The 27,766-nt window shown below is 42.7% G+C and overlaps 1 protein-coding gene across 2 annotated transcripts in view; it reads left to right on the forward strand.

The window, feature by feature from the left end:
• The window catches only part of TMEM132B (transmembrane protein 132B), a 259,222-nt gene that overhangs the window by 51,692 nt on the left and 179,764 nt on the right, over window positions 1-27,766 (forward strand). The window contains exon 2 of one of the 2 annotated variants that reach the window (XM_075516385.1): window positions 19,706-20,585. The exons of the other annotated variant lie outside the window; for it this stretch is intronic. Within the exon in view, the coding sequence (XP_075372500.1) occupies window positions 19,706-20,585 (880 nt within the window). The remainder of the gene's footprint in view (window positions 1-19,705; window positions 20,586-27,766) is intronic. 2 annotated transcript variants of the gene reach the window in all.

A 27,766-nucleotide genomic window follows, 5' to 3' on the forward strand; every position in this document is an offset into this window, starting at 1 on the left:
GGTCAATTCTGATGGCTGAGGGCCTCAACTTCTCCTCCTTGCCCAAGAGGTGTCTATGTGCCGGTCGGCACAGGTCCCCGGAAAGGCGGGAAAGTAAGGGCGGGAAAAGTAAGGACGCAGTGATGCTAATGCGCCTGGTCTTTTATCAGGGTGGGTGCACCTGCCACAGCCTCTCTCAGAGCGTGTTCAACAGCCCAGTGTTCTTGGAGCTTGGGGTGACGGAAGACACAGGGATCTCTCCATGTGCAACCGTGTGCCCTAGTCAGGTGTGGTTGTGTAAGAAGTACTCTATTTTTTTGAGAAATGATGTGCCAGGCACATAGGGGAGCATTGCGGAGCCTGTATCTGTATTAATCCTTTATACTGTAATTTTTCTTCTCCATAACTTACTTGGAGCTTGTTGAGAATTCATTTGGTTGCAGACTTTGGGAAGCCTTGATGGATGCCTAGCAGACAGGTGCATTTTTCCTTGCTGAGTTTCAGAAAGACTTCTGCAGCATCCTTGCTCTTCAAAGCAGGTCGCTGACAAGCAGTCAATGTGCCACATTATGACGGGTGGTCACTGCTGAGGTTAAACCGGAGTTTTGTTGTGGTCTTGCATTAGCAGCTTTGACTGACAAGTTCCCCCTCTTGAGCTAATTCACCCTCCATCTTCATGTTTCTGTCTCGCCCAGCCTTGAACGGAAGGCTAGGACGGTGATATCAAAAGGGAGGTTCATTTATAGTCTGGTGCCTATAAATATTTGGCTCTAAGTTTCATCTAAAATTCAGTGGAGATGGCGAGGTTCAAAGGGTGTGTTTGAAAGGTCAGGGCTAGGATTTTTGCTTTTTATTAAGTAAGTCGTTATTTTCCTACTCTTTGTTTGCTTTTTCAAAGCTTGCAGCAGGCTTGTATAAGAATTCTTAAAAGTAGTGGCTCTCAGTAGGGTCTCTTGGCAGATTTTGGGGTCTGGTGATGGAATTTTCCATGTCAGGCAACAAAGGATGCTGGTCTAAACCCCACTGCACAGAGCAGTATTTTCTTCTGTTTGCAGTTCTTACAAATTTTCTGTATGAGTGGCAGAGCATTCCTTGAAGATTAGCCAGGAACAGATCTAGAATAGGCTGCCTTTGGGAGGCAGTGCTTCCTGTCAATTAATTTAGCATCCCACCTTGGTGATCCAAATGTACTTGGTGTGTATGAGATGTTGAGTGAATAAAGATGGCAAAATAAGGGGGTTTTGCCAACAAATGGATTTGCAGTGCAGGATGCGTCTGGGGCTGTTATTCCATATCCAGCATTTGTATGTAGAGGCAGAAATGCCCGTGGCTTGGTATGTAAGCCTTGTTTCTGTACTTTCACACCAGGACAACTGAGTCATTCAACTCCTTACCCTGAGCTGAAATGTGGAGATGAGACTGTGTGGGTGGTGAGGGTGCCTGCACGTCCTCAGTGGCTGCTCAGGGTGTGACTGTAGAAATGGGCGTCTTGGTGGGGATTTCCCTACCTGGTGTATTTGGTGTTCTTTATTCTTGTCCTGAATTAAGTCTTTGTGTCTTGTCTCTTTGCTGATGCATCTGACTGGCAGAGCAGTGGTATGGATCAGGCAGTGGTTGTGCTTCAGAGCTAAACACAGCATGGTCCCCGTGTACTGATGGGAGAGGGTGTCCTCTCCTTCTCTTGTTGTCCCGTGCCTAGTTTCTCACTCTGGCTGAGACCTGTGCTTGTGCCTCAAGTGGGAAGCAGGGGAGAGACTCGGATTTCTTGCCATGAGGTTGAAGTCCATCAGAAGAAGGGTGGTAAAGTTTGCAGAGGACACTCTCCACCCAACTGGCATCATGTTTGTCATCAGTCAGATGTTGATTTTTATGCTCAGGCAGATGTTGAGGCCAGAAGATAACTATGCTGCCTGAGAAGTTACCTAAATAAATTTTCCAGATCAAGGCACCGTGCAGGAGAGGAACCAAGAATAATTAATCTGGGTGCCTGGGAGCAGCAGCTGTTCTCCCAAAGCAGAGGGAGAAGCAGAGGTGGAAGTGGAGGTGGGGATGGTCCCAGGTAAAATGGTCAAATAGTGCTCAAGACTGGTGGTGTCTGAGGAGCTTTAGCTCCCAGGGAGGATGCTGTGCTGGTGGGACCTCTGAGGCAGGAAAGCCTTTCTCCCTGCCTGACCCAGGTGGGTTAAGGGCAGGACATCTTCATCCCAGGGAGGAGGGAAAGGCTTCAAAGTGGCTTTTAGCTTTTTGGACCAATGATTGATTTTTTTTTTTAATTATTATTTTTTTTTTTAAATGGAAATAGCAAGTTTTCAATCTTTGTACAGTCAAACTTCATTCCTGCTCCTGCTGCCTCCTCTTTGCTCATGCTTTTCCCGTCGCTCTCTCCTGGACTGTTGCCTCCTGCTTTTCCTTGGGACTGTTTTCCCTGCCTACTGCTGTCTCTTTTCTCCCTGTGCTGATTCACAAGCCCAAACCTATCAGCCTTCAAGAGTGCATGAGCTTGGGTTCTGTGTTGCGCCTCTCCTGCTATTGGCATGTTCCCCCTAGAAAAGCATCCTGCTGCAGCTGGGCACTGTGGCCTCAGTCTCCCACTGTGGGTGTCTCAAAGGAGTGGGCCCTTTCCTTGGCATCCAAGTCAAGCCCACCCTAATTAGCAGAAGTGGGAAGCATCTCAATTTCCTTTAATGTCAGTGGGGGCTGCAGGTATTCAGGCCCTTTTGAGAGCAAGCAACTTTTAAATGTGTGCAGAAGTATTGGATTTGTACTGGCATTTGAAAGTATTGGATAAGTACTGGAAAGTATTGGATAAGCAAAATATTGGATAAGTACTGGCATTTGAAATTTCTGGTCTTGCTGCCACATGTTTGTCAGTGGAGATAAATATAGCCGTGAACTTGGATGAGACCAGTTTCCCACCGAGCTTGGGGATGTCTGGCTTTATGGATCCCAGCCTCCCGGCACGGCCCATGACAGTCACTGAAGGCTTGTTAATTCTGAGAATGAATCTTGAACGAATTCCTAGACTAATATTTGACTGCATCCCTTTAAGGATTCAACATCTAGACTTGCGTTAGTTGATTCCTGGCAGTTGCTTCTGATATAAATTTGAAATGCTGATGTTACAAATGAGCTCTGATCCAAAGTGCTCATCTTGCAGGTGAAAGTTTTAGCTCATAAATTCATTAATTGTGAGATCATTGTCAAAATCAATATTTGTCTACATTTTTTGCATACTTATTTATCTTAACAGTTGCTCCAAATTTACATTTCTGATCCATTGTGGGTGTTGTCTGTATTTTAAGTCCATGTACTACAACGAGGTTCTTAATCCCAGCTCTGAAGGAAAATATAGGACCAATTTTAATGACGATGTACAATTGTACCGACGTGTCCCAAAACCTGGGGAAACCTGTCCGTTAAAAATTAATGGAGTAGGAAGTCCTGGCGTAAAGTAAAGCCTTGAGTGAAATTCCATGGCTTCATGGACTGTTAATTCTTTATTAGGTTTTCCTAAGACTGAGATAAAAGGCATTTTATCTTTTTTAAGGTTTGCATTAACATGTCATTGAGTTTTATAGATACATTGATCTTCATTTGGCTAATCCAGAAAGGGTAATAGAAATGTGTGTTATATGCTAGGGCAAAGATAACTCCATAACACTTCAGATTTTTTGATATTTTTATTTATTAAGTTTTCTTCAGATACAGAACTGTGGTCAGTGTCCGGAGTTGTGAAATTCAGCTCACTGTATATTTTTATTGGCTATCCTGTCTAAGTTTCTCTCTTTCCTTTTTTCTTGATGTTTTTTTAACTGCCTTTACTTTCTAGCTAATTTGGCAGTAAGGTTGATCTTCACTGTTGTCTTCACTGAAAACTAGCAAAGAGATTTGGCAGTATTTTTTTAAAATACTGTCTGTGTCTGTGATGGATTCTTGGCCTTCTTGGCTACCTGACAGTTTTTTTTTTTTTTTTTTTTTTTTTTTTAAAAGTGTATTCCAGCCTGAGATGGAGCAATGAAGTGTGTCTTTGGATTCAGAGAAAGAACCTGAATCTGACTGATGTCAATAGTTTTTTTGCTGCTGCTGCCCATGAACAAAGATTAAGTTCTGGGTCTGCAAATTTCCAGAAAAATGTACCATGCCATAGGACATAGCTGGGACAACGGGGGTGGCATATGGAGCATCCAGGAAGATAAAGACAGTTCTCATCCCCCTTACCCTAACAGTGAAATCTTGGCTTGGTAGACGTCGGAGGGACTCTGGCAAGTCAGGGATTTATCTCTGCTATTTCGGTCAGCAGCCCTTGGTGCTCGTTACTGACTCGCGCATATCGGGAGGCTGCGTATTCCTGCCGGGCGCTTTTAATTGCGCCTGTCTTCAAGAGAAACAAATCATCCTCACCAGAGTCACTATGTGCATTTATTAAGGAAGCCTCTATAGAGAAAACTTTATTAATAGCTGTTGTTATTAGTGAAGATTGTGCAGTGGTTGGTGTATTAGCGCTATGTGTGAAGGTGTGTGAAAGGGGAACAAAATGACAAATGATTTTTGGCTGCTTTGTGTTGAAACTGTACATCCTTTCGTTGGTTCTGCATGTGCATAAAGTAGGGCCAGGGATGAAAACGGGGGTGGCCATGGATCTCTGCAGCTGGAGAGAGCTCAACCCCGGGCTGGATGCTTGTTCCCAGACTCATCAGATCTCCACACCTTGACAAATGGGGGACGAATCAAGCTCCAAACTAAGTCCCCTGTGCAGCACTGTGTGACGATGACCTTCCCTGCTTGTTAGCTCTGAGGTGGGAAATCTTCCCTTCCACCACGCTGGATGGACTGCAAGGACTACATTCACAGCGAAAGGGCACAGGTTGGTTGATTTTGGAGATGGTCCCCTTCATATCAGGGGTTTATTTGATCCTTTCCTTGCCAACCAGTCTTGCCAAGCCAAAGCGTCAGAGCAGCTTAGATCTCACTCACTTCTCATCTTCGGCTCCCACTCTTGCAGCCTCTAGCAAATGCTTATTTTAGCACTAGCTGTCTGTGATCCCTTTGAACCTTCTGATATGAGATTAAATGTTAATTTATTACATATCATTATAGGATTATATGTTATCTCTAGGATAATGGAATCCAAATGTTAGAATAGCATGTTTGAGATTTAGTGCTTGCACATGTTTTCCTCCACTCAGGAAACAAGAATAGTTGAAGGTAGAAGACTGAAAAAGAGGTGAATTAATCTGACGGATCACAGCTAGCCAAGAGCTCAAGCCCTGGAAGAATATAGCCAGAGGTTCATAATCTTTTTGCAGAGTTCAGAAGAAGCGGAGAAGTAGTTGACTGAATTTTCTAAAAAATAAATAAGTACAAAGAAATTGTTATCTGCTTTGGGTGTTCCATGGGCTAAATCCCGTGGATAAATTATGCAGTGTGAATTATGTGCTCGGCTCTAGTTATAAACGCCAGACAAAGCAGAGTGCGGAAGTGACCTGTATGCTGAGTTTCTGCAGAATGTTATTCTCTAGGCTATGGGTAGGTGAGCAGTACTGGATGTAATAAGATATGACTTGAACTTGAATTGACTCAAACTTGAACTGCACTTGTGATGTTTCCACACAAAGGTTTATAGGAGATGCCACCAAGCAGAAGGCGAACACGGCTTTTTTGCTGCTCCCTCTCACTGCCCATTACAGCAGCTTCGGCCGGGTAAATGCTCACATTGAGCTGTGATGGAGCTGCATCCTCAGCATGCACAAATGCTGGGCTGTTCCCATGCGTGACTGCTGTCTGTCATACATGCGCAAAACCCTGGGCTGGTTCTCTGGTGAGCCGAGGCAGTTTTGGTGTGAGTTTGCAGGGACGAGGGTGGGAGCGATGCTGCTGCCTTTGGCAGGAGCAGGACGGGCTCTGCGTTCAGAGGCACGTAGATGAGATTGGGGTTGATGAGGTCACATTGGATTTACGGGGTCTTGTTCCAGCCAGAAATTGGGCCTGCAGACTTGTGTTAATGTAAGAAGTGGCCCAGAGGAGCAGGGGGCAGCTGTTTGTATTTCTAACCTCTGCACTAAGTTATTACTGGTCCAAGTTCAGTTCCTATGTCTTAAATGGCTCATTTTCCCTGAAATAGCTGACAGCTACTACTACAGGCTAACCCTATGCATAAACACTCCTGGTGCGGAAAGGTTGTTCCCAGACTTTCCAGATATCTCAATCCTCAGTCTTTTTCTCAAGCTGCTACAAATTGCTATCAGTGAATTGTTTCAATTCAGAGGTAATAGGGCAAATTGAGAAACACTGCTATAAATTAGTGTGCATCCAATTCACACCCTTGGGGTATTTTATCCTGGTAGGTGAGCACTTTCTGCTCTGGTTGAGGCACTGGCCTAAACTAATCATCATCCTAAACTAATCGTCATGTTGATGATCTGGAGTTTCCTAACTAGTATGCTGGGTTGGGCTATGATAGTGATGTCCTGTGACTCTTTCTCAATTTTATACTTGCCCTGTCATTAAGAAAAGAATTAGATTCAGCTTTTTGCCTTCTCAGGCAATCTCAAATCTGTTTTAATTTACTTCTCTTGACTCTTGAAGAGTTTGAAAATGCTGTCAGCTAATGCTCATTGTCTTTTATTACCTTAATATATTAACACAGGTGAACCACACAGCAAGTAAGACCTCATCCAACTTTGTTTTTTGCTTGAGAGTTTTTATTCTTTGCCTGTGAGTTAATAATTGTCTGTGAGCAAGATAACCATATTTGGTGCATCGCAGTATGAAAGCCGTAATAAGGTTTCACTTTCTTTACACACCAATATTTTGACAAGATCTCCTCAAACTGCCTCCTCCAGCGCTATTGGGAATTTGCCTTGTGCTTAGAAAATCGAACTCTAAATTGCTAATCGGCAACAGACAGGGAAACAAACACCCAAGAAGTCCTGGGTGAGGTTGCAGGCTCCTTCTCTCCCCAAGAGGAGCCGTTCTCCATGTGTGAATGACAAGCTGCAGCCCTTGATCATTGTAGTAAGAGAAAAGCAGTACTGAGGGATGGTTATTTTGTCCTTTCTGACAGCATCTGCTGTGAATTTGTAAAATATGTCAAATGTGTATTCATAATGTAAAATAATGCATTCAAGCATGAAAAATTATGCTTTGTTCTGATACCAGGATTTGCTTGAGCAGGACTGTTTCAATAAGCAAGGGAGCAGGGGAGGAGGTCAGCCATCACCCTACGAATGCAAAGCTCTTTTACTCCGTAACAAATTAATGGAGTTGTTCAAGGCTGTTGTCATTCCAAAAATAAAATGTTGAATTAAGTAAAGGAATCTGAGAGAAAACAGAAACTTTTGTTCTGCATATTTTAGGTGGGGGGAAAAAAAAAGCTGTCATTAGAAAGGAAGGATTCATGTTTTCATGTGCTGTTCCCTGAGAGGGAACATATAAATTGATAACCTAATGATGTCTGAACTGCAGAACTAGGCCTGTGTGGTTGCTCCTAGGAGAGTTGGAGAGCACATATTACTTTGGGAATCTGGTTAGTGTAATATTGGTTGCCTGTGAGAGCAAGGCAAAGTGCAGGTTAAAGATTGAGTTCAGAGAAAAAAGGTGCAGATATCCCTGAACTTATAGTGGTGAATCTGTAAAGCCGTGGAGCTTTTTCTGAAGCAGCTAAAAGGCTGGGTGGCCTCGCAAGCCTCTGTCCTGAAACTTTGCAGCTTATACTTAAATTTCCCAGTGGGAAAACGCCCTGACTTAGTGAGACTGCACACACACCTGAAATTATATATGTGCACGCGTGTTTGCAGGATGGGGACACAAATCTTGCTGGAGTCAACAGCCTGCACCTCTGGAGTTCAGTGGGGAAACCTAAGTGAAAGCTGACTTCTTCCCGCAGACCTAAACACTGCAAAGATTTAACCAGGAATTTAACTATCTACATTGCGAACAGTCCCCAAAATCAGCATGTGTAGTCAGGGTTGCTATCCAGGTGAGAAATCCAACAGTAATGGGGAGTGAAATGAGAACTGCTCCCAGTGCTCAGGCAGAGCTGTGAGGCTGGCGCCAGACCCGGGATTTTGCTTTGCGTGTCTCTGCATCCTGTTTTGTTTTATCGCAGTTCCCCAGTGGGACTGTGCGTGGCATATACTCTTCCTGGGATTACAGTCACAGTGGGATATGGATGAGTGCTGGTAAGACAGAGGATTTTCTGTGCATTCAAGACATATCTGTGTTCTTAATAACTTTACAGGGGTTTTATTGTAAGCTGATTTTGTGGTTTCCCTGATTTTGTTCGGGCCCATCAGTTTGGAGCTCGTTTCCTCCAAGAGCTTTGAAACAACAGGATGGAGAATCCAGTGAAAGCCCATTGTTCTGGAGAAAGGCTTTGGACCAACCTTACCTCCTTCTGACAATGCCTTTGGAGAATCTGCTGCCAGAATTTTAATATCCTGTAATTTCTGGCTCATGCAAGGAATTTTTCAGTATCACCAAAGGCAGAAGCTTCTGTGGGGAGAATCAGAAGTGCTATAAAATGACAGTACCTGTGCAAGGATGCAGGAATGTAGAAAGTTTGTAGTATATAGTACTTCAAGTTACTTTGCTTAATTTTGTCTTTAGGTGTAATACTTGAGGCCATTCACTGCAGTCACAAGCTGGGGTTTGCAAAGAGAAACGCAGCCAAGATCCGGGTCCTCCAGGAGCCAAGGGAGAACTGCCAGGGAAGGGTCAGCCCAAACTGGGGCAGAAGTGTGGATCCAAGCTACTACTGCTTAGAGGAAAAATTTAAAATGCTGAAGCAGATTTAGGGAAGGATCCTTTTGAAATGGCATTTTTTTGCTTCTTAAAATGGGAATGCAAGCAATGCAGTCAGCACTGCATTTCTCTGTATTGTTTTAATGGTGAACTCAATCTGGGAGTAATGGCAACCTGCATTAGTGATTTGGGGAGCAAAATAGGCTTCCTGAAAATTTGGGAAGTGGAGTTGAGAGGGACTTCTGGTTCCTCGAAGGCAGCTGTGCCATGGCGTCACAGGTTGCTGTTTATACCAGTGCCCTTTGTTCCTTGCCTGCTTCCTTTTGGGGTGCTGTTTGCTGGGGTTGTGAGGGCATTTACCCCAGTCCTTTACTGCTGTACCAGTGAGTAACTTTGTGAGAGATGGGGATGCACTTTGCTATTCAACCTTAGCTGCTTAGATCAATATCTGCAGCAGGAGAGTGATTTTAATAAAAGGACTCTCTCTCAGCTTTCCTATCTCCCTGACGGATAGACCCCAGCTAACATAAATCCTGGCCTTTCTCCTGTCAGTCTCTTGGCTTTGTGTGACATAGATGTTTTGACGCTGCATACAAATATTTCACAGTTGGCTAATAGTTTAGAGCATATATTTAAGAGATTTACTTTTGCAATCACCTGGGTGCCTTTAGTGAATGTGTTTGCCTTGTAAGGCCTTTCTGTTGTTTGGAGAATATATCCACACACTCCCATACACATATTCATTTTCTGTTGTTTATGAAATATCACTGAGGGAAAATGAGTTTTGCTTCAGATAACGGTAGTAGGGAGCCCTGTCCTAACCTCTTCTTTAGCAATGAGAACCTCCAGTAGCCGTGACAAACCTTATTTATCAGGTCTCAGGAGGGATGCACAGGGGTTTGCAATGCTGGCAGCTGGAAGCATCAACTCTGCACCGGGGTAAGGAGCAATGCCAGGACCAGTTCCATGTGATGGGGAGCTGGGTGAGAGGTCTGGCAGCCCTGCTGTGGCCCCTGGGACTGTTACCGGCTTAGTTTCACCGGGGGTGGCTGTGCCTCTTGACTCCCCACATAGCAGTTGTGCTTCCTGGATGTGCAAATCACCCTTCCTGAGTTGGTGGTGCCCTGGTTTTCAAGGCTGGTTTTGGCATCTCCACCTCCGGCCTGCTGAGGGGTGTCTGGAAGGGAGAAGGAGGTTTTAGGAAATCCCAACGCTGCTCACACCTGGGGGAGGCACCTTCAGGCAGGTTGTGGTGTTCATGGTTTGTGTTTATGGGCTTTCTGCCCACCACGCGGCAGGTCATGCAAAACCTCTGTGTGTGTGTGCATGGCTTTAGCAGTTGTCTCTCCCCTCCAGGTAACCAGAATAGAAACTCTCCTTGATTAATCAGGTGTTTTTAAACTTCAGTTTAGCTTGCAATAGTGGCTCTGTCATTCAGTTCTTTCAGCTGATGAATTCGTGACCTTTAGCCACTGTGCTAATGCCTCTAATTGTAACTGGCAGGATAATTTCCCTGTTGCTGTTGTATGAGAGATGCAGAGAAACTCGCCAAGAGCAGCCTGTGACTTTTAACCGCCATATCAACACCCCTGATCGAAACTAAAATGGCAAATTAGGCCAGTGATCAGCCCAGCAGAGCAACCTGAGCGATTGCAACAGCCACATTAAATGAGAAAACTCATGGGGGATTTCCTCTCTTGGGCACCCTCCCTGCACTGAGGTTTGGGCAGTTAAAAGCAGCTTTGTCAGTTATCTGCACCCAGGTGGCCTTGGCCGTGCTGAGTGTGATATGGAGGAAGACTCCCTTCTAGCACTCAGGGAATTAGTCTGGGCTGGAAAACCTTAGTTCTGCAAATACCTGTATTGCCTCTGTCAGAGGAGGTGGGAGCTGCAAACAGCTGGTGGAGACTCGAAGGAGAAACCCTGTGAATGTCTCATCTAATTTCTGCTTGGTTTTTGGAGAGGGAGTGTTCGGTGTCCCTGTGCTCTCTTCCTGCTCACACTTTTTCTCTATAGATTCACCCTCAGTATTTGTTCTGTGTCCTTCACCCATTGGAATGATCCCCTTCTCCTTAAGGAAAAGAATATTTTACATGCAGGAGATTTGGGCAAGAACTCACTGGCCCTGGGAGGCCGTGAACACCTGGCTTAGGAACACCGTTAACTTGTGCTTTCTACGGTCCGTGGATGGGACCACATAGTGCTTCTGCACAACATGTAGGTAGTACTACGGGAATATATTTTATCAAACTTCTAGCTTTTTCTATCAGACACATTAGAATAAATGTTTTTAACAACGAAGACTTTGGCCAGAAGCATACATGTGAGAGTGAGGGCAGAGATGAATAAATAGAATACGTGATGACATAAAGATTTTATGGGGTATGGGGATGGGCACATTACTCACAGACGGTGAAACCATCCCAGTATGTTTCAAGAAAAGCTATTTTAGGGATGTTTAAAGAGTTTTTAAAATTTTTTTATTGTGACTATTTTTTCTGTTACTCCAGCCCGTAAAACCAGGTGCCTTAGCTACCATGTTTCCTGCTGTACAGGGTTCAGAGGGAGCAATAAAAGCCTCTAAAACTTACCTGAAATAGCCTTTCTACAGTTACAGATGCCACAGGTTTAATGTCCTGTATCTCAGGTCCTTCCAGGCCTTGACATGATGGTAGCATTTGGAGGAAAGGGGATCTCTCTTCTCCCTGGTGGAATAAAATTTCCACTTTATAACCTATAGAGATGCTGGATCTTTGGCTTAGAAGCTGTGACAAATTTAACTATAATGTCCAGTGTCAATGATTAAGGAGGAATTTGCACTGCTCAGGTTCGGACAGCATAATTTTGCGCAGTTTCATATTTGGGCAGGAATTGTGCTCAAGTCTGGTAGTTCTCAAAAAGAAATGATGGTGCTGGGGCAGCAGAAGGGTGTCATGTCTAGGAAAGTTAAACCCTCATGAGAGGTGAATTTAGGTTGTTATAGTGGTGTAGTGCATTATATACATACTCTTATTTCATCCATACATACTCTTATTTCATCCTAAAAAATTTTTTGTTTCGGACTGTGTCACCTTTAAGGTAAAAGAACTCCAGTCTTTGGAAAGAAACATACCTGCTTGGAGAACCATTCTGCTGTAATGATAATGGTTCAGCTGTAGCTTTATACCTGATAAAATCTTCTTATCCGATGTCTGCATGGGCGAGCACGGAAATCAGAGGAGGACGCACAGTAGCTTTATTGCTTGGGTTGCATGCTATTCCCTGGAACGGATAAATATGTAGTCTATTTTGATAAACAAGGCTGAACTCCTCCTTCCCAGAGAATGACAAATAATGAGGTAGTGGCTTAACGAGGCAGTTCCTCAACCTTTTATAAGTAGAGCCTTGTTTCCTTGGGAAAAAAAAAAAACAAACCACAACTCTCTAATCTGCTGGGTATAGTGCTGCTATAAGGGTTTTTATTTTCAACTAAATAAAAAAAAAATCAGGGTAAACTTTGTGTATTTGTTCGATGCGTTTACTTTATCCCATTTTGTTTGTGTGCTTGCATGTGCTTGTGTAATGTTGTGTCGTCTTGTTTTGCAATTGCTTTAGGGATCACCTCTGAGGTGTCGCAGATGAGGGAGCACAGAGTAAGAATGGCCATACCAGGTCAGAGCACAGATCCGTCTGGCCCAGCAGCCTGTTTCTGATAGCACCCAAAAGCAGATAGTCGGTAGGAAAGAGTAAGATGAGGCAAGCAAAGAGGATGCTTCCCCTAAACATGCTCTCAGCAGCTCGTGGCAGAGGTCCTGTCTTTGCATAACGCTGATTTAGGGAGTGCAGCGAGCAGTATTCTCTCTGGAGTCCAACACTTCACATGCTTTCCTTGCCGGACTAATGGCAGTTTTGAGCCTTTTTGTTTTTCTCCAGTTTCCCAAACTTTTTCTGATAGAGAACCCTGAATTAATCTTCAGGCCTTTTGGGTATTGGATTACACTCTGCCTCACTCCTTTCTGTGCCAGCAGTGCTGGAACTGGCATGGGATGCTAATCCTGCTGTACCTATTCACTCAGTCGTAGAGGAAAATGTATGAAAACAAATTGCTAGTCCAAGCTAAATTTAGATTTATTCAGTTGGAGTTAATTATAATCTTTATTTAGTCCCAAGTGATGCCTTCTTATCATACACTTATTATAGCTGAGAAAATTAATTTTTATTCTACCATAAAGGTGAATGTAATAATCTGGGTTCAGGGAAGGGATTACTTTAATAAGATTTATAGGCAGCCTTTCAGACAGTATGGTTTTATTATGATCTGTAGGTGGCCTTGCTGTATGTATGTCTTTCACTGTGGGTGACTGTGCAAAATGCATGCAAGCTAAAAACTGTAGTAAGCACCAGCTCAGAAACTTCCACATCCAACTTAATTTTTTGGCAACGGTAAGCAGGCAAAGCACTTGACTGGCTTTGGAACACAATAATACAATTTATTACTGAACTTGTGGCCTGATCAGGGGTTCCATTCGTATGCATGGTTTAATTTTGCACTGAAAAATGTATTTTAGTAGACAAAAGATTTATGAGGCCTGAGATGTTGCTTTCAAGCTTTTTGGAAGCAGAGCAATGGGCAAACATAGACATGCAGAGTGGGAAGAGAAGCTTTAGTGAAGAGTGAGCCATCAGATCTGACAGGTCAGGACTTCTTTGCCCATAGACATCTAAACCTCCAGCATGCAGGTCTGCTCTGGCCACCTTTAGCAATCAAGTTAATGGATAGGAATAGGCTCCTCCCAAAGGTGATTTATCACCCCTAAGATATAAGTGTCTAGGAGAGGATGAATCAATTCTGGAGATACCCTTTTCTGTGATTTACTGAAGGGGAGGCTGGAGTGTGTCCTGGGCTTAGATACCTATCTAAAATGAGATGGGGTGACTCCTGCGGAGGGCGGCCAGAACGTGTAGCTGCAGTGAAGCTTGGGTAACAGAAGTTTGACTGAGACATTTGAAGATAAGTACATAAGACATTGTCTAGAGCCTACAAAAGTTAATTAACCTCTCTTCAGTTTTAGATGTTTGGATTAAATAGACTTCTTTTTTTTTTAAATTACATCCTTTTTCTTGTTTTTCCAAACAAGCTACCCAACTAGCAATGTTTTGCAAGCGAATCTCTGTCTCCACAAATGTGTAATCAAGATTGAACGTAAGGACTGTAAACTGATTGTGAGTCCTACATCAAGTTCTATCCTTACATCAAACTAGGATAAGAAGAAGTGAGAATGAGAAAAGCTTAAAGGGATCCTATCATCTTTTCTCATGCTACAGTTTTTTATATGTTGACAGCTTCTGGGCTGACTTTAATGTTAAAAAAGTATTGGGAACTCTTCTTAGCTCTTTCTTACAGTGTCATTTATATCTTCAAATTATCTGTTACAGTTGAAAAGACTGTTGTTACGGGTTTTTTTTCTGTGCCAGTGTGGTTCACTGTATAACTACCTCAAGTACTGAAGGAGTAAGGCCTGTTTTTGAATGGTAGGTGATGGAAGTTGTTCCTCAGTGGGACTATGGAGGGTTTTTTTCCTCCTTTTCCTCCCTAATGTAAAACTGAGGAGATGAGTCACAGGATGGACCCTGCATGTGGGAAGTAAACAGTGACATCCTCCTTTCATGGTTATTTTATTAAATTTTGAATGAGTCGGGGAGAGCACGAGGTGGGTGTTCATCTAGGCTTCTTAAATCCTCGCATAACCCAAACTTATCCCACTCACAGTGCTCAAATGAGATCTAAACTCGTGGTAGATTTTCACACTGTAGTCGTCATCCTCATTTTCCTGCTGCCAGGATTAAGAGTCAGAGTTTCCCCAGCTGTAGCCAGGCCAAATCACCTTGCACAACCTCTCACGGCTGGGGTCCCTAAACAGCATCAGGTCTTACCCCTTGCATGTATGAAAGAAAGTGACCTACACAGCTGGTACAGAATTAATTATTCTTCTATAATTTATCAGTTCCAGAATAGCTTTCCTTGTGTAGACACCCTATTCTGGGATACAGTGTGTTTTTATTCAAGGATAATGCCTGCATTTCCAGAGCAAAATAATTATTATGAATAGAGCCATTTTTATAGTGGAATAATGTACATGTGTAGTTTGGTCTTTATGGTCTTTAGTGAGGGCTGGTGGGAAGGGCTGGTGATTTTTCTCCTATACAGACAAGCCATTGATTGCCTCTGTATGAGTCATGGATAACATCATAGTACTTACTGGCACTGCATTACTTGAAATTATTCCTCTTTTACAAAGAGGAGTGTCTGTATGATCTCACGCTACAATTCTGATGATGCTGCAGGAAAGATGAATTTTAACATTTTCACAGTTTTTCCACAGGTGCAGGACTGGCTTTCTTGTTTGTTTTCAGGGAAACAGGATATTGAAAAAGTTACAGTTTTAAATGCTTCTTGTCCCTCGCATCTCCAACTTCAGAATTACGGAGGGCTTATGGAAGACTTGGCTCCTGTTAAGCAGTTAGCTAAAGTAGAGGGAAGATTTAGATGTGAAATTTGGATTTATGCTCCAACAGGAGTTACTTTCCTTTTTAGTTACAAAATTATTAACTTTAAAGTCTTTCCTCTTACTACAGCTTAACGTAGATACATCAGTTTTTAACACTGACCTGCCACTGCCACCACTACCTTCTAGTAGGATACTTGTTTCACTTCTTATTAAAATGTGTGAAATCTAAGAAATGTAGCTTGGATGAAATCTTGACTTACATGAATGGCAGATTTTTATTGCACAGTGTGACCTAAAGCTACGGCTTTGCATGTGCCTTAGTCCTGTGCTGGTTTTTGTGGCACCAGTCCAGGGCCAAGTGAGATTAAAAACAAAAGTGATGGATAATATTATAGTTAAATAAAAAATTATCAAGACAACAGAAGGGGAGCTTCATCTGAGGTTGAACTGGTCAAAGTAAGGACCAGGAAGGGGCATCTCCCTGATGCACAGCATTGCATGGTTGGTTTTGTGCACGGTGGCTTCCTCTCTCTCTGTGCTCTTCAGGAACATCACAGGGGTGCTTCCTTTCCGTCTGCACTCTCAGAGTTTGCAGGATGAACTGGGCTATGAGGCTATTGCCCAACTCTGGAGAGAGGGGTTTTGGCATAAAATGGGAGTGATGAGATTTTACAAGTTGACCTGTTGCTCTAGGGGTCTTGGTATTTGGCTAGTCCAAATAAGTGTTTTAAAAGGGGCAAAGCACCTGCTGAAAAACTATTACAAGGTAAAAGTTATTTTAGAAATTCAAGCTAAATATCTCAAGTCATGTCCAACAATGTGTTATTTCCATATGTCTCCCCTCAATGCCCCCAGTGCCACAGTAGTCTGAGAAACAGACTGTGTTGAGCCTTTGAGATAGCACTGGGCTCTGGGGATGCTCAATTGGCCTCCATTTACTTTTCTTCAACTCTTGCTCTCTTTTGTTATGTAATTAGAACTAACCCATGCTCTAATCTAATGTTCTGCCCTCTTTAGATCTTGCTGGAGTGGTTATTAAAGGAGCAGGTGATTTATTAGTCGCGTTGCTGCACACCAGAAAGCTGGAAATGTGTCCCGTTTCTGATTGTTCCTCTAAGGAGATTGATGCTGTGGTGCTGACGTGCCGAATTAAAAAGGCGGGGTGTTGGCCTGACATTGTATGAAGTATTTCTTTTTAGATGTTCCTACAGCGTCATAAAATGCTGCTAAATTCAGATATCATATTTTGTTGCAGGCTGGTTCTAGGACAAAGCCCAGCCCTGTCTGCTGGTGTTTATGGCTTCCCATATAAGCTTTCAGACAAAATTTGTGTCTCATTTTGTTTGAGTTACAGCAGGCTGGTATCCTAGTCCTCGTACGAGTTCTGAGAAGAGGCACTGAATGTTGCCACTGTAATGAAATGGAGGAGAGGGAAAAACATACCTTTTAAACTTCCTGTAAATCACTGCTTGAGAGAGATAAAATATCTGCATAAAGGATGGAGGGGGGAAGTCCTATAATGTAAACACAAATGCATTTAAGCCTTGACTCGGTTTTGGTTCCTCTTTAGGCTCAGGAACTATGTCAGTGTTTAAATCTCCTCTGCAATCTTGTGTGTCTTGGGAGAAGGCAAATTTTAGCTCTTCTCCCAGAAGTCAGAGGGTACTCTTGCTGCTGTGTGTCCTTTGCTTAGCTGTACAGCTGCACAATTTTTATGATAAATGCAACTTCTCAAAAGTATTGCTTTCAAATGTAGTTTGATTTATCTACAATTAATCCAGGAAGGTGCTTGTCTGCATTTGACTTCTCAGCGAAGAAACAGCACTCTTCCTCCCTTTCCTGCCTTGGCTTTCACAGGAGCAAAGTTCACTTTCAGCAACTGAGTTGTGCAATTGCACAACGGCACAGCAAGCCATGCCGTGTCAAGGTGCTCTATAAATAGCAGAGCAGTAATGGAGCTGCTAAAACATCCCTTGGTGACTTTGCTTCTAGAATTGGCATTGATCTTCTCCTTTCTCCCTTCTCCTCCTCCTTTGAGCAGGACGAGGTTTGACCCACAGTGTGTTTCCCGAGCACTTTGTTGTTCAGTTTTGTGGTTTCCCAATGTGTTTCATTCTCCTCTGGTATTAAACCAAAAAAATCCTTGTTCAGTGGTGGGATAAAAGTGTTGGGGCTCCCACAGAGCAGCACAGCAAGCGGTAGTGGGGCATTGTTTGACCCCTGCTAAATGGTGGTCACCAGCCTCTGCTCTTTGCCTCCATCCCTGTTGTAGGTTGCTGTGGGTTCCTTGCCTTGTGCAGCCTCCTGTGCACGGTGCTAAACAGGCAGTGGTGTCCGTCTCTGCTACACAGCACCTACTGCTTTCCATGGTGTCTCTCACCTGTGCCTCCTGCCTCTTACACTGCTTGTAGCTTGGTTAGCCTCTTGTCTGGAGAGACTACCTCCATCTTCTTCCAGAATTGCTTATTACCACTCACACTCTATGACTTTCCATAGAAATCTTCAGTTTCTGCATGCTGTAGGGAGTGTGCCAGCTGCCCATTGTTCACATCTGAATGAAAAGAGATGTGGAAGGGAAGGACTAAAGTCAATTTTCTCCACTAGAACCCTATGTGAGCTGTGATACCATAGCAAGCTGGGCCAGGTCAGTGCTCACACGGGGAAGGGAGGATAAAGTTTCTCATCATCTGGGTTTCTGCATTTCAGCTGGGTGCCCAGGTCTGTGGCTGTGTGCAGCCGGGGGAGGGTGTTGCCCGCACTGGTGTGTTATGAGAGATGGGCTGAAATGTTTATGCATGGGCATAAGAAACGAGAAGACACCCAAGTGAGGCGATTGCATGGCAGCTGCTCTGCAATTGCATTTGCTTGTGGAGCTGAGAGGAAACCCTGATCTGATCCCCATGTGGAGTAGTGAGAGAGAAGACTGTTGATACTGTTTCCTGCTGAGAATTCTTTTATGCTTTTTTATATTTTTGCATATTTACTCGTTCCCACAAAGAATATTCCAGTGGCTGCAGAAGAACCTTGACACGATTAAATATACAGCAAAAGTAAAGGCAGATGTATTGTGATGAAATGAGAAGCATTTAAACAAGCATAGATAATATCAAGCCATCGAAAATAAATGAGCAGATTTTCAACTGAGAACAAGAGTGGAGCAAAGTCAAATGGATGAGATTTGCCCTAGAATCTGTCTTCGATAAGTGTAGGCTTTAAAAATACACAACCTGAAAAAATAGCTTAAATATTAGCGCTTTTATCTGTGCTAAATTGTGGCTGCAAGTATCTGAGTCATCTGGCTTGTAACAGGTGTAATTGTTTGTGCGGTTGTCGCGTTGTGTATCTGCTCTCTCCAGTCCTGACAAACAGTAAAATCACTGCTAAGCTTCAGCGAGAGACAACAAGAGCTTTGACCTTAGGATCTGTCATTGTTCCTTTGTTATCTCTGCGCATTATGGAACTGCTTAATTTTCATTCATTTGGTTTCTGTTTATTTCTTCTGTAGCAGTCCCAGGAGCTTGCATTCACTGGCTTTTTGTCGGAGCATATGAATTGTTAGTTTGAAAGACCCACCATTTCTTTCTGGTAGAATTGCAGCCCAGATTGAATATATCTCACTATTAATTAAAGATCGGCCCAAACCAAAGACGTCTCTTTGATCCCTCCCTCCCTCTGGAATCTTTTCTTGCCTAGGAAAAATTGCTCAGCGCTGGCTGGAGGATTGACCATTGTGTTGTAGAGAAACTTTTGTGGTTTCCCAATGTGTTTCATTCTCCTCTGGTATTAAACCAAAAAAATCCTTCTAAGCATCTGCGAATCTTCTGCATGTAAAGGATTTCTCTCCTTCTCTCAAGTTCACTCTTGCCTATAAATCCATCCCACTGAGACCTCTATCAAACCCCTTAAGTTTTTTTTGTGAAAAGTTTTGGTTTCAAGAACACAAAGCTTTTATTAGTTTGCTGCTAACTTCCAAATTGCTGACCTGGCAAAAGTGGATTGGGAGTGATGCAGATTTGCAACCCCCCATTGCATTGTGTGTTAGCGGTGTTAGACTAAAGAAAAAGTTCTGTTTTACTGCCTACTAATAATTCAGTATGCCAGTTTGTTACTTATATTGAAACATGGATGAGAAAAAGTCAGAAGTTTGATCTCGCAATAAAAGAACAAAAACCAACCAGTAAGAAGTTTTGGAACTTAGATTGGGATTTGGCCAATCAATCTTCTCCTTGTTTTATCCAGTACTTGATTAATGGCTTTCAAGTGGATATTAGACTGGGGAAGGTGGAAAGGGAGCTGTACAGCTAATGCAATGGGATGTTTTCCATGTGTGAGCTTTGAGCCAACAGTGTTATTCCATGGTACCTGTGTCAGGTTGTTTCATAATTGTGGCTAACAGCATGGATCTCTGGTAATACATTGCTTTTGAGAAAAACTGAGGGGCATGATAAGCAAACATTAGAGTTGTCTTTCTGTTTCCTTTTATCTTTGGCCTGCAGTGGTGGAGAGCCGAGGAGGGATCATGGACAGCATACAGAGATTTTCAAACCTGCCAACATATCTCCCCGCGAGCTATCACATCTGCAATGCTGATGTTTTCTTCTTCCTCAAAGAAGCCAACCAGGATATCATGAGGAACTCCAGTTTGCAGTCTAGGGTGGATTCGTTCTTTATATACAAAGCCAAACTACCACCTGTCCTAAATGCCACGTATGGACCCTTTTCTGTTGAACAGGCCGTTCCCTTGGACCTCATGCTGACTTCTGCATCTTTTGGTTTCACAAATAAATTCACTTTTAATTGGAAATTAAAATCTCACATAATCAACAGCTCGATCTATTCCAACAAACCTAAAATACAAACCTTGTTCTATATTGCGGGGAAGGACTGGGATGACTATAATTCTGCGGAGAGGTTGCCTTGCGTGAAGATGTTTGCTTTCCTGGAGTCTAGAGAAGTTGTGGCCAGCTGTAGATTGACAGGTCATCTAGGATTATGTGTTGCGGAGCTGGAATTATCTCCTAGCTGGTTCAGCTCCCCTCCACCCCTGGTTACAGAGGAAACAGCCTCCCTGGAAGGGATTACTGTGGAGCTCTTCTATAAGATTTATACAGCAGATGGGGAATGTTCTCCAGATGATGCAAAATGGGAAAACAATATCCATGCTGGTCAAGATAATGAACACAAGGCTTTGTCAGCTATGGAGAGGATTGGTAGCATCATTGTTTACCCAAATCAAGACAAATTAAAACAGTCTTCACTGAGGCTAGATGAAAATGTCGTTATTCGTTTACCGCTCAACCCGGTCAGAGAAGGTGACGTTGTGACCTTTCATGTTTCCCTGGCTGATGACTCTCTAGCAGACCAGTTTGTATTAAGGTAAGAGAATTTTTAAAATGCTGTATGCTAAACAGTCTGCAAATAGGGACAAATTGATGTCAGGTATAATTTCTTTGGTTACATTCAGTGTTTTCCTGAGAGAACGTAGGCATTTCCTCTCCACCTGGGAAAAACTATAAATAGTCTTGAATTATCTGCGTGGATGACACTTTTTGGAACATGCAAATCGATTTTAAAGTATGAGCTATAAATGTTTGTATGATTATTTTTTGTTTTAATTCTATTTGCTTCTAGTCATAATTCTGCCTCTTAAATTATGCCTCTGTAAGTCACCCAGGGTAACTGCTGCGATCCATTTTGCTAGACAGTTTGCAGGAGGGTTTTCCGTTTCTTTGGTGAAGCTTCCTCTCTTTTTATCAACTTTCTTACCATCTTTCCAAAGTACATGGGATACATCTTGCACAGGTCATATGTGGTGAGGAACTATTTTGTTGCATTGTAGAGAGGGGAGCTGAGAGGCGAGAAAATGAAACGTGCCTCAGCTTGCGTAGGAAGTTTTTGGCAGAGCCAGGATTTGGATCCAAACTTTGCAAGTCGTCTTTGGTTTTTCTGTAAAACAGCTCATCCTGCTTCCTCAAGCTTTTGACTGCTTGTTGCGTGGCCCATTTTTGTTTTAAGTTTTGAGACTTTCTGGTGACCTTTACTTGTGAATCTGCCTGTAATAGGAGAATTCAGGCATTTCTAACCACCCTGAGGGTTAGTGCTGCATATTTGTTATGTCCGTAGCTGTCAGACTGTGGGTTCAGAGCTGTGTAGAGACCAAATTCAGAGAGAAATGTGAGCCAGACTGGGGGAATAAAAGGGCCAAAAGGTAATTGGAAAGTGTCATACGCTGTGAGAATGTGAGACACTTGGGAAAGGAGTTGCAGCCCTCGCTAGCAAACCTCAAAACAGATTCGTGCCTTACTTCTAACTTTTTGATGCGAGAACGATGGGAGCAGAACATGACAGAAGTGCACTTTGGGGACAGATGTTGAGAGAACAGACAGCAAACCTTATGCAGCACTTTCAAATCATTCAATGTTTGCGAAATAGCACATGCATATTAATAAACTTACAGATTGCTGCGTGAATCAGGACAAGTGGTTCATAGCGCAGTGCGCCGGCAGAGGGAAGGGAATGGTCCACACTATCCCAAGCAGTTCCATCTAGTCAGAGTTGGGGGGGAAATGTGTGAGAAGTATCATAGGGTTTATTTTAACCAGACTTTAAAAGGTTTGGGTCAGGAAGGGTCTTCCTATAAACCCAATTTATTCTTGCCTTTACCTGGCTTTACTGGTTTTTCTTTGTTAAATATGGTTTTGGCCAGCATCCACTGTCAGTAGATGGACCAACCTCACGGAGCAGTCAGGTTCCGGCAGTTGTGTATTGATCCTCAGTGCTATAGCAGAGAGATTATGGAATTTGCCTAAGGCTCTGCAAGGATGTAACATCAACTCTTAATTCTCAGGTTTTTGTTCTCTTTGCCACACCACAGATAAAATTCCCTAGGTATTAGAGACAACCTAAGATGAGGATGTTTTCTTTCCATTGGAATTTCTAAAATAACATTTACCTTGTAACACATGGTGCGAGGGTAGAGTTTTGATATTTCTGCTGGCCAGGAAAGCACCAAAAACTTCTTGCAGATATAGTTTTGAAATGCTGTCTTTCAAAAGCAAAATAGTTTCTAGAAGTGCTGAGCACAGTAACTAACCTGGGGTTTCAAGGAAGCAGAAACCAAGGGAGTCGAGAGCCTCCAAACTGGGGAGCCCCAGGATGAACCACAAGAGCCTGGCTACCACCAAGACCCTCATCTTCTCCTGCAGGGCCCCGTGACTTGCCTGTCTCCAGCCGGCAGGTGGGAGTCACTTCGCGGTGCTCTCCCGGCACGTGGAGCATGCATCTCGGTGCTCCCGAGCTGCTGGGAAGGCAGTCAGGTTTCCATGGGGATTTCCTTCTTTGAAAAGTGTGCGGAATCGGTTCATCTCCAGGAGATGTTTCTGTTACAATAAATCAGCATGTTTTACGTGCCCAGAAATATTTCTTTGGAAAATTCACTATCGGCTCTATGTAGTCTAGCCTGTCTGTTCTTTTATTTGGCTTTGCTTGCATTGCACTTTTCATCAGAGAAACTGCAAGTATTTTTATTTAACCTTCAGTTGAATGCTGAAAGTAAGAGGCAAAATGCAATTCTGCTGATGGTTCACCCGTCCTCCAGGATGGAGAGAGCATCAGCAACTGTTCTGTGATTATTTCAAATGACATACATGGGGCCCATGGAGAGATTATTCAGCTGAAGTTTACACAGTAGGCAGGGAATTATGCCGAGGGAAATACAAGCACTATAGCGCCTGCATCTAATTTATGCAGTTTCCCTCACAGGCTTTCCCTATTTTTGAGCTCAATGCTAATGTCCATAAAAACCCAGAAGGTTTTTATATACATAGAATTTCTGTGTGTTATAGCCAGAGAAAAATACATTGAAGTGAATGTTTGCCTTGGAAAATACATTTTTGCCTAATATAACTGATTGTTTTTAATCATATCTGTTATAAGTGTAGCAGGGTGAATTGCAGTCTGGCTCATATGACACGATAGATCAAAATTAAGTTATTCTCAACACAGCGTTTGATGCCGACCTAGAGCTCTGACAGCATGCAAAAGAACAGATATGCTCAATTTTATGCACCTCTCTACTATTTCATGCTGTGTTGTGTACTATTTTATTTTATGTTGGACTTTGTTGTAGAAAAACTGATTTCAGTTCTCATACGAGAGCAGATTCTTCCTCGTTTTGGTAAAATTTGGGATTCTTAACCAAGCTTGGAAACTGAAAAGCAATTGGAAACAGTTTCTTGATTCAGCAATGTGCTGTGTTGAAAGATACTCACTTGTTAACCCCCCGTCCTTCCAGTAATGTCACTTGCAGGGCAATGCTGCAGGTTATATGTGAAGCTCCAGCTATCAATTCCAGTCCCTTTCATCAGTCCAAACTGGTTTTGCTCTGCTTAAGCTAAGTCTTGGTTGTTTGTTTTCATTCAATAACTAGAATTTGAGATTGAGTTGGAGCTCTAATTGTGCTGTGGTCCGCGGAATTTGTTTCTTTTCATACTGCAATCCAGCCAGTGTGGCTTGGTGTAATTGAAGGACTCGGATATGTCAAGGGGCAGAATTTGGAGGCTAAGTGTGCATTTAATGCCTTTGCTGTGCCTGACAGTCATATTGCTCACTTTGTTGACAGATGATCTATACATGCGTGCAATGAAATTCTTATGACACTGGAGATTAATTTGTGGCCTTGCTGGTCTGGTCTGTACTGTAAAATTTACCATCTGTGAACATAAATTTTGCCCATTATCTTAGGTGGGTTGCCACTAGACATAGTTTAACCATAAAGATAGGTGAAATGGGCTATGTTGCCATGATTAAACTTTTTTATGGGCTACCTAGTTTAAAAAAAGGGAAAAATGAAGCACAGTTTTGAGATTCCAGCAGGACTAATACATGCATCAGTGTCACAAATTTTCAGGTACTTTTTGTCTTTTGATGCATGGGAGTATCTCTGTTACCTTCTTTACTGACAAACTTAGATGAAACATAGAAAACGAGGAAAGATGGAAATCATGACTAAGGAAGGGGTAACATCAACTTTTGTGCTATTTACTAAACAGAAGAAGTCTCCTGATATACATGGAGGAGTTGTAAAAGAGACAAGAGAAAACAATTCTTGCTTAATTGGAAGGACGGAAATCTCATCCAAGAGCACTGGGAATGGCTTGCATTTCTTTTGTGGTGTATGTTATTATTTAACTCCATCTTGAGACTCAAAGGGTGTATTTAAAAGAAAAATGGACGTCATTTTGTACAGCAGGAAAATGTTTAATGGAATAAATGGGTAATCGCCCCTTGGTTATAGGAAAGAAATGAGGACACTCTCTTTATAAATAAACGGCAGAGTTTTGTCCCGTTTTCCAAGTCTCCCCATTTAAACCGTTAGTGAGGATGTGCTGGTAATGAAGGCTGAGCACTAATAGCAATTTGTCAAATCACAGACAAAAAGTGGGTTTGTTGGCATTCTTTACATGTCCCTAACACGAATGACCCATCCTTCTTTTATGCCCGATCAGAATAGAAGCTAAGATTGGAGATATTCCAGGAATAATAGTAAGGGGCTGAAACCAGGTAATGAATCCCACGCTAGAGAAATGAAAGCGGCTGTGGTCGGGATGCGGTCCTCTGTCTGGAGGGGAATGGCGGGACCGTGCAAAGAAACCTCGCTGTCATTCGGTGCCTAGGCAACCTCAGGGAAAAAGATTATCCGCTTCTCTCTGCCATGCTCCACATATTGCAGGGCAAAGATTACTTTTTGATTTTTGGATGAACCAGTACAAGGTGTAATACACGCCAGTTGGCTTTTACTGATTATTCTCACTAGGAAAAATGATATTAAGGATTTATATTAATAAACATATATCCATATGGAGGAGGTTATGTCTCCTGCTAAGGAATAAAAATTGCACAGGCCATTAAAACTGACTTACAAGGCTTCTGCGTTAATAATGAAAGATCTGTAGAAGTGTGAGCAGTCGTCTAGAAGGCCAGAAAAAGATCATTAAGAGGATGTCTCCTGCCAATAGCTGCCAAGAGCAAACAAGGGAAAGAAAACAGAAGGTTTTAGATCTGGAAATGCATAGAAAATGAGAGCATACAGACTGTGGGGAATGCAGCCTGGCTGCGTGTGAGGAGGAGGCTCTGCGTGGCCTTCATTGCTTGTAACCAAGCTGGTATGAATTGGGAAGCAGGGCAGGATTATTACTGGTGAGAGAAATAAATGATTAACTGAAGGATCATTTTAGGATGAAAATTCAGCAGAAGTGAAAGTGTTGAGAAAGGGAAAAATATACTTCTGAAATTAATCAGAAATGCTAATTCAGATTTAGAAATAATTACAGAACTAAAGCATTACTGGTGACTTGGGAATATTTGTTTTTTACCCTAAGATTTTAATAAACCCAGAATGAATGTTTAAATTTGTTATTTCTTTCTTTTCTCTGAATGTACATTGAACTAAATGTAAAATATGAAATAGTAATATGTAATATTAATAAAAAATATAAAGCACTGCAAAGGCTGGAAATGCCAGAGATGTCTGTGCAACCTTAATTCAGTCCCCATGTATCTACGCATTATAACATATTCCTCAAAGACAAATTCACACTATTTTTTTCCAGATCTCCTGCTTCATTCGATGCATACATTGTCTTGCTCCCACTGTTTTCTTTTCTTTTATCACTGAACGGGAGAGGGAGTAACATCCTTTCAGGACCCTTGCAAAGCCTGGGGGAAGCTGTCACCAGAATTTTTTTTAGCTTGGATAAACCATTTCTGTAGATTCTCTTTCAGAAAGGGTTGAACCATTCTTTCATTTTTCTTATTTCTGTTTGAGACAGGCACGTGGCCTAGGAAAAGTGGCTTCAGCTGATGAAAGCCTGGCATTATGGTATGGAGTTATAAATTTCAGAAGGATGTTGTATGAAGTAGTTAGACCTGAATCTGTGTGGACTGAAGTGAAAAAGGCATCCTCTCTGGGTACCTGCAGGCAGTGCATGGCTGTGCTGCACCCGGGTGCATGAGCCAGCCTGCCCTGGAAGTAGTCTTACCACACTGCCAGGCTTTCTCTCCTTTTTACGTGCTTTAAGATAACCTTCTCTGCCCTAGGAACACTGGAGAGGGAGAAGAAAAGAAACTACCCCCTCATACAGTCTTAAAAACAGTTAAAAATGACAAAAAACCTCCTTTCTAGAGCTCAAGCAGTCCTAAAAGCTTAAAAACCGATGGATATCCGACAGTGAATAAATGACCCAGTGAATCCTGAAAGACCCCACAAGACTACAGTCAATAAAGCTTTTTAATGGAATTTTAGATAAAGGTCAACTATCTGCTACAATAATCAGCCGTCTGCGATCACTCTTCACAGGAATAAAACAGGCAGAGCAGCAGCCCCACGCGACAGCGAGAAGCTCTTGCTAGTTGTTGGATATTGGCTTTGAAGCACTTCCAGACGGGATCACAGCGTCGTGGTGATAAACCACTCTTTTTTTATTGAGACGTTTTCTGAGGCGACTTCTGTTGTCTTGCAAAAGGGGTCTTGAATGTGCTGCTTTGTCCAGAAACATAGCTGCTTGTTACTGCGGTGTTATTAAGGTGCTGTTAAGGTAAAGGAGGATGAGACAGTGATGGGAGGCTGTGGTGCTGAGTTTGGGAGACTGTGGCAAGTGTCCCCGCTGTCTGCCGCTTCCCTCGCCCTCCACAGCCCTGGCTTAGGGATGCTTACTTCTCCCATGGGAGCAGGGAAATGTTCGTAAGAATTGGAGGGGAGGGGTTGACCAAAATGCAGAATTAGATTAATTAAAAATATTTAGCCTGCGTGTGTATTTCACTAGTGTTTTTCACTGCGAACGTGAATAGTTTGCTAGTTATTTTTAATTTTGACAGTTTGGGAATATTTCACGTGTATGGTGGGGGAACACTGAGTACAGCTGGAATGAAACAAGGACCCTCTTTCCATTGGAAAAGGTGTTTGGTTTGCCTTGAAACCCTACTTTTTCTTCTATTCGAGTCCTGCCAGCAGCACAGCTATCTCATTCATCTGCCCATCTGCATCTATGAGCGCTAAGGATGTGGCAATGTTATGTAAATTAATTTGCTGTATCTCATATTCAGAACCATAAAGTAGAAAAAAGAGTTAGTTATGTTGATTTTAAGTCAGTTGGTGTGTGAGCAGGCATCTCATCTCTGCAGTACTGAACTACAAGTGGGTAAGCAGTGCTGTGTGTAACTGGTGGTAGTGCATCGTTTGACACATCAGATTGTTTTGCACGTGTGTGACAAATAAGGTTTACAATAGGAGTCCCGACAACCTCTTGTCTGCCAGCATGTTAGCAGACACTGCTATACTCTGAAAACGGAGATGATGTGAAAAGCGTTTCCCGTGGATTCGGAAAGTGCCAATACGCCATGTGACTTGACACAAACTCAGCCTTGTTGACAGTAATGGAAAGAGATTTTACATTTTTAAATGGTTCGGGTTCTACAAGCTTGTTCCTAGGCTGATCCCCATCTCCGAAAGCTTCGACATGACAGCTCCTCCTAATTAACTCCAGGCAGCTCCTGCACAA

This window comes from Mycteria americana, chromosome 13, assembly GCF_035582795.1.
Source record: "Mycteria americana isolate JAX WOST 10 ecotype Jacksonville Zoo and Gardens chromosome 13, USCA_MyAme_1.0, whole genome shotgun sequence".
NCBI classification, from domain to species: Eukaryota; Metazoa; Chordata; class Aves; order Ciconiiformes; family Ciconiidae; genus Mycteria; species Mycteria americana.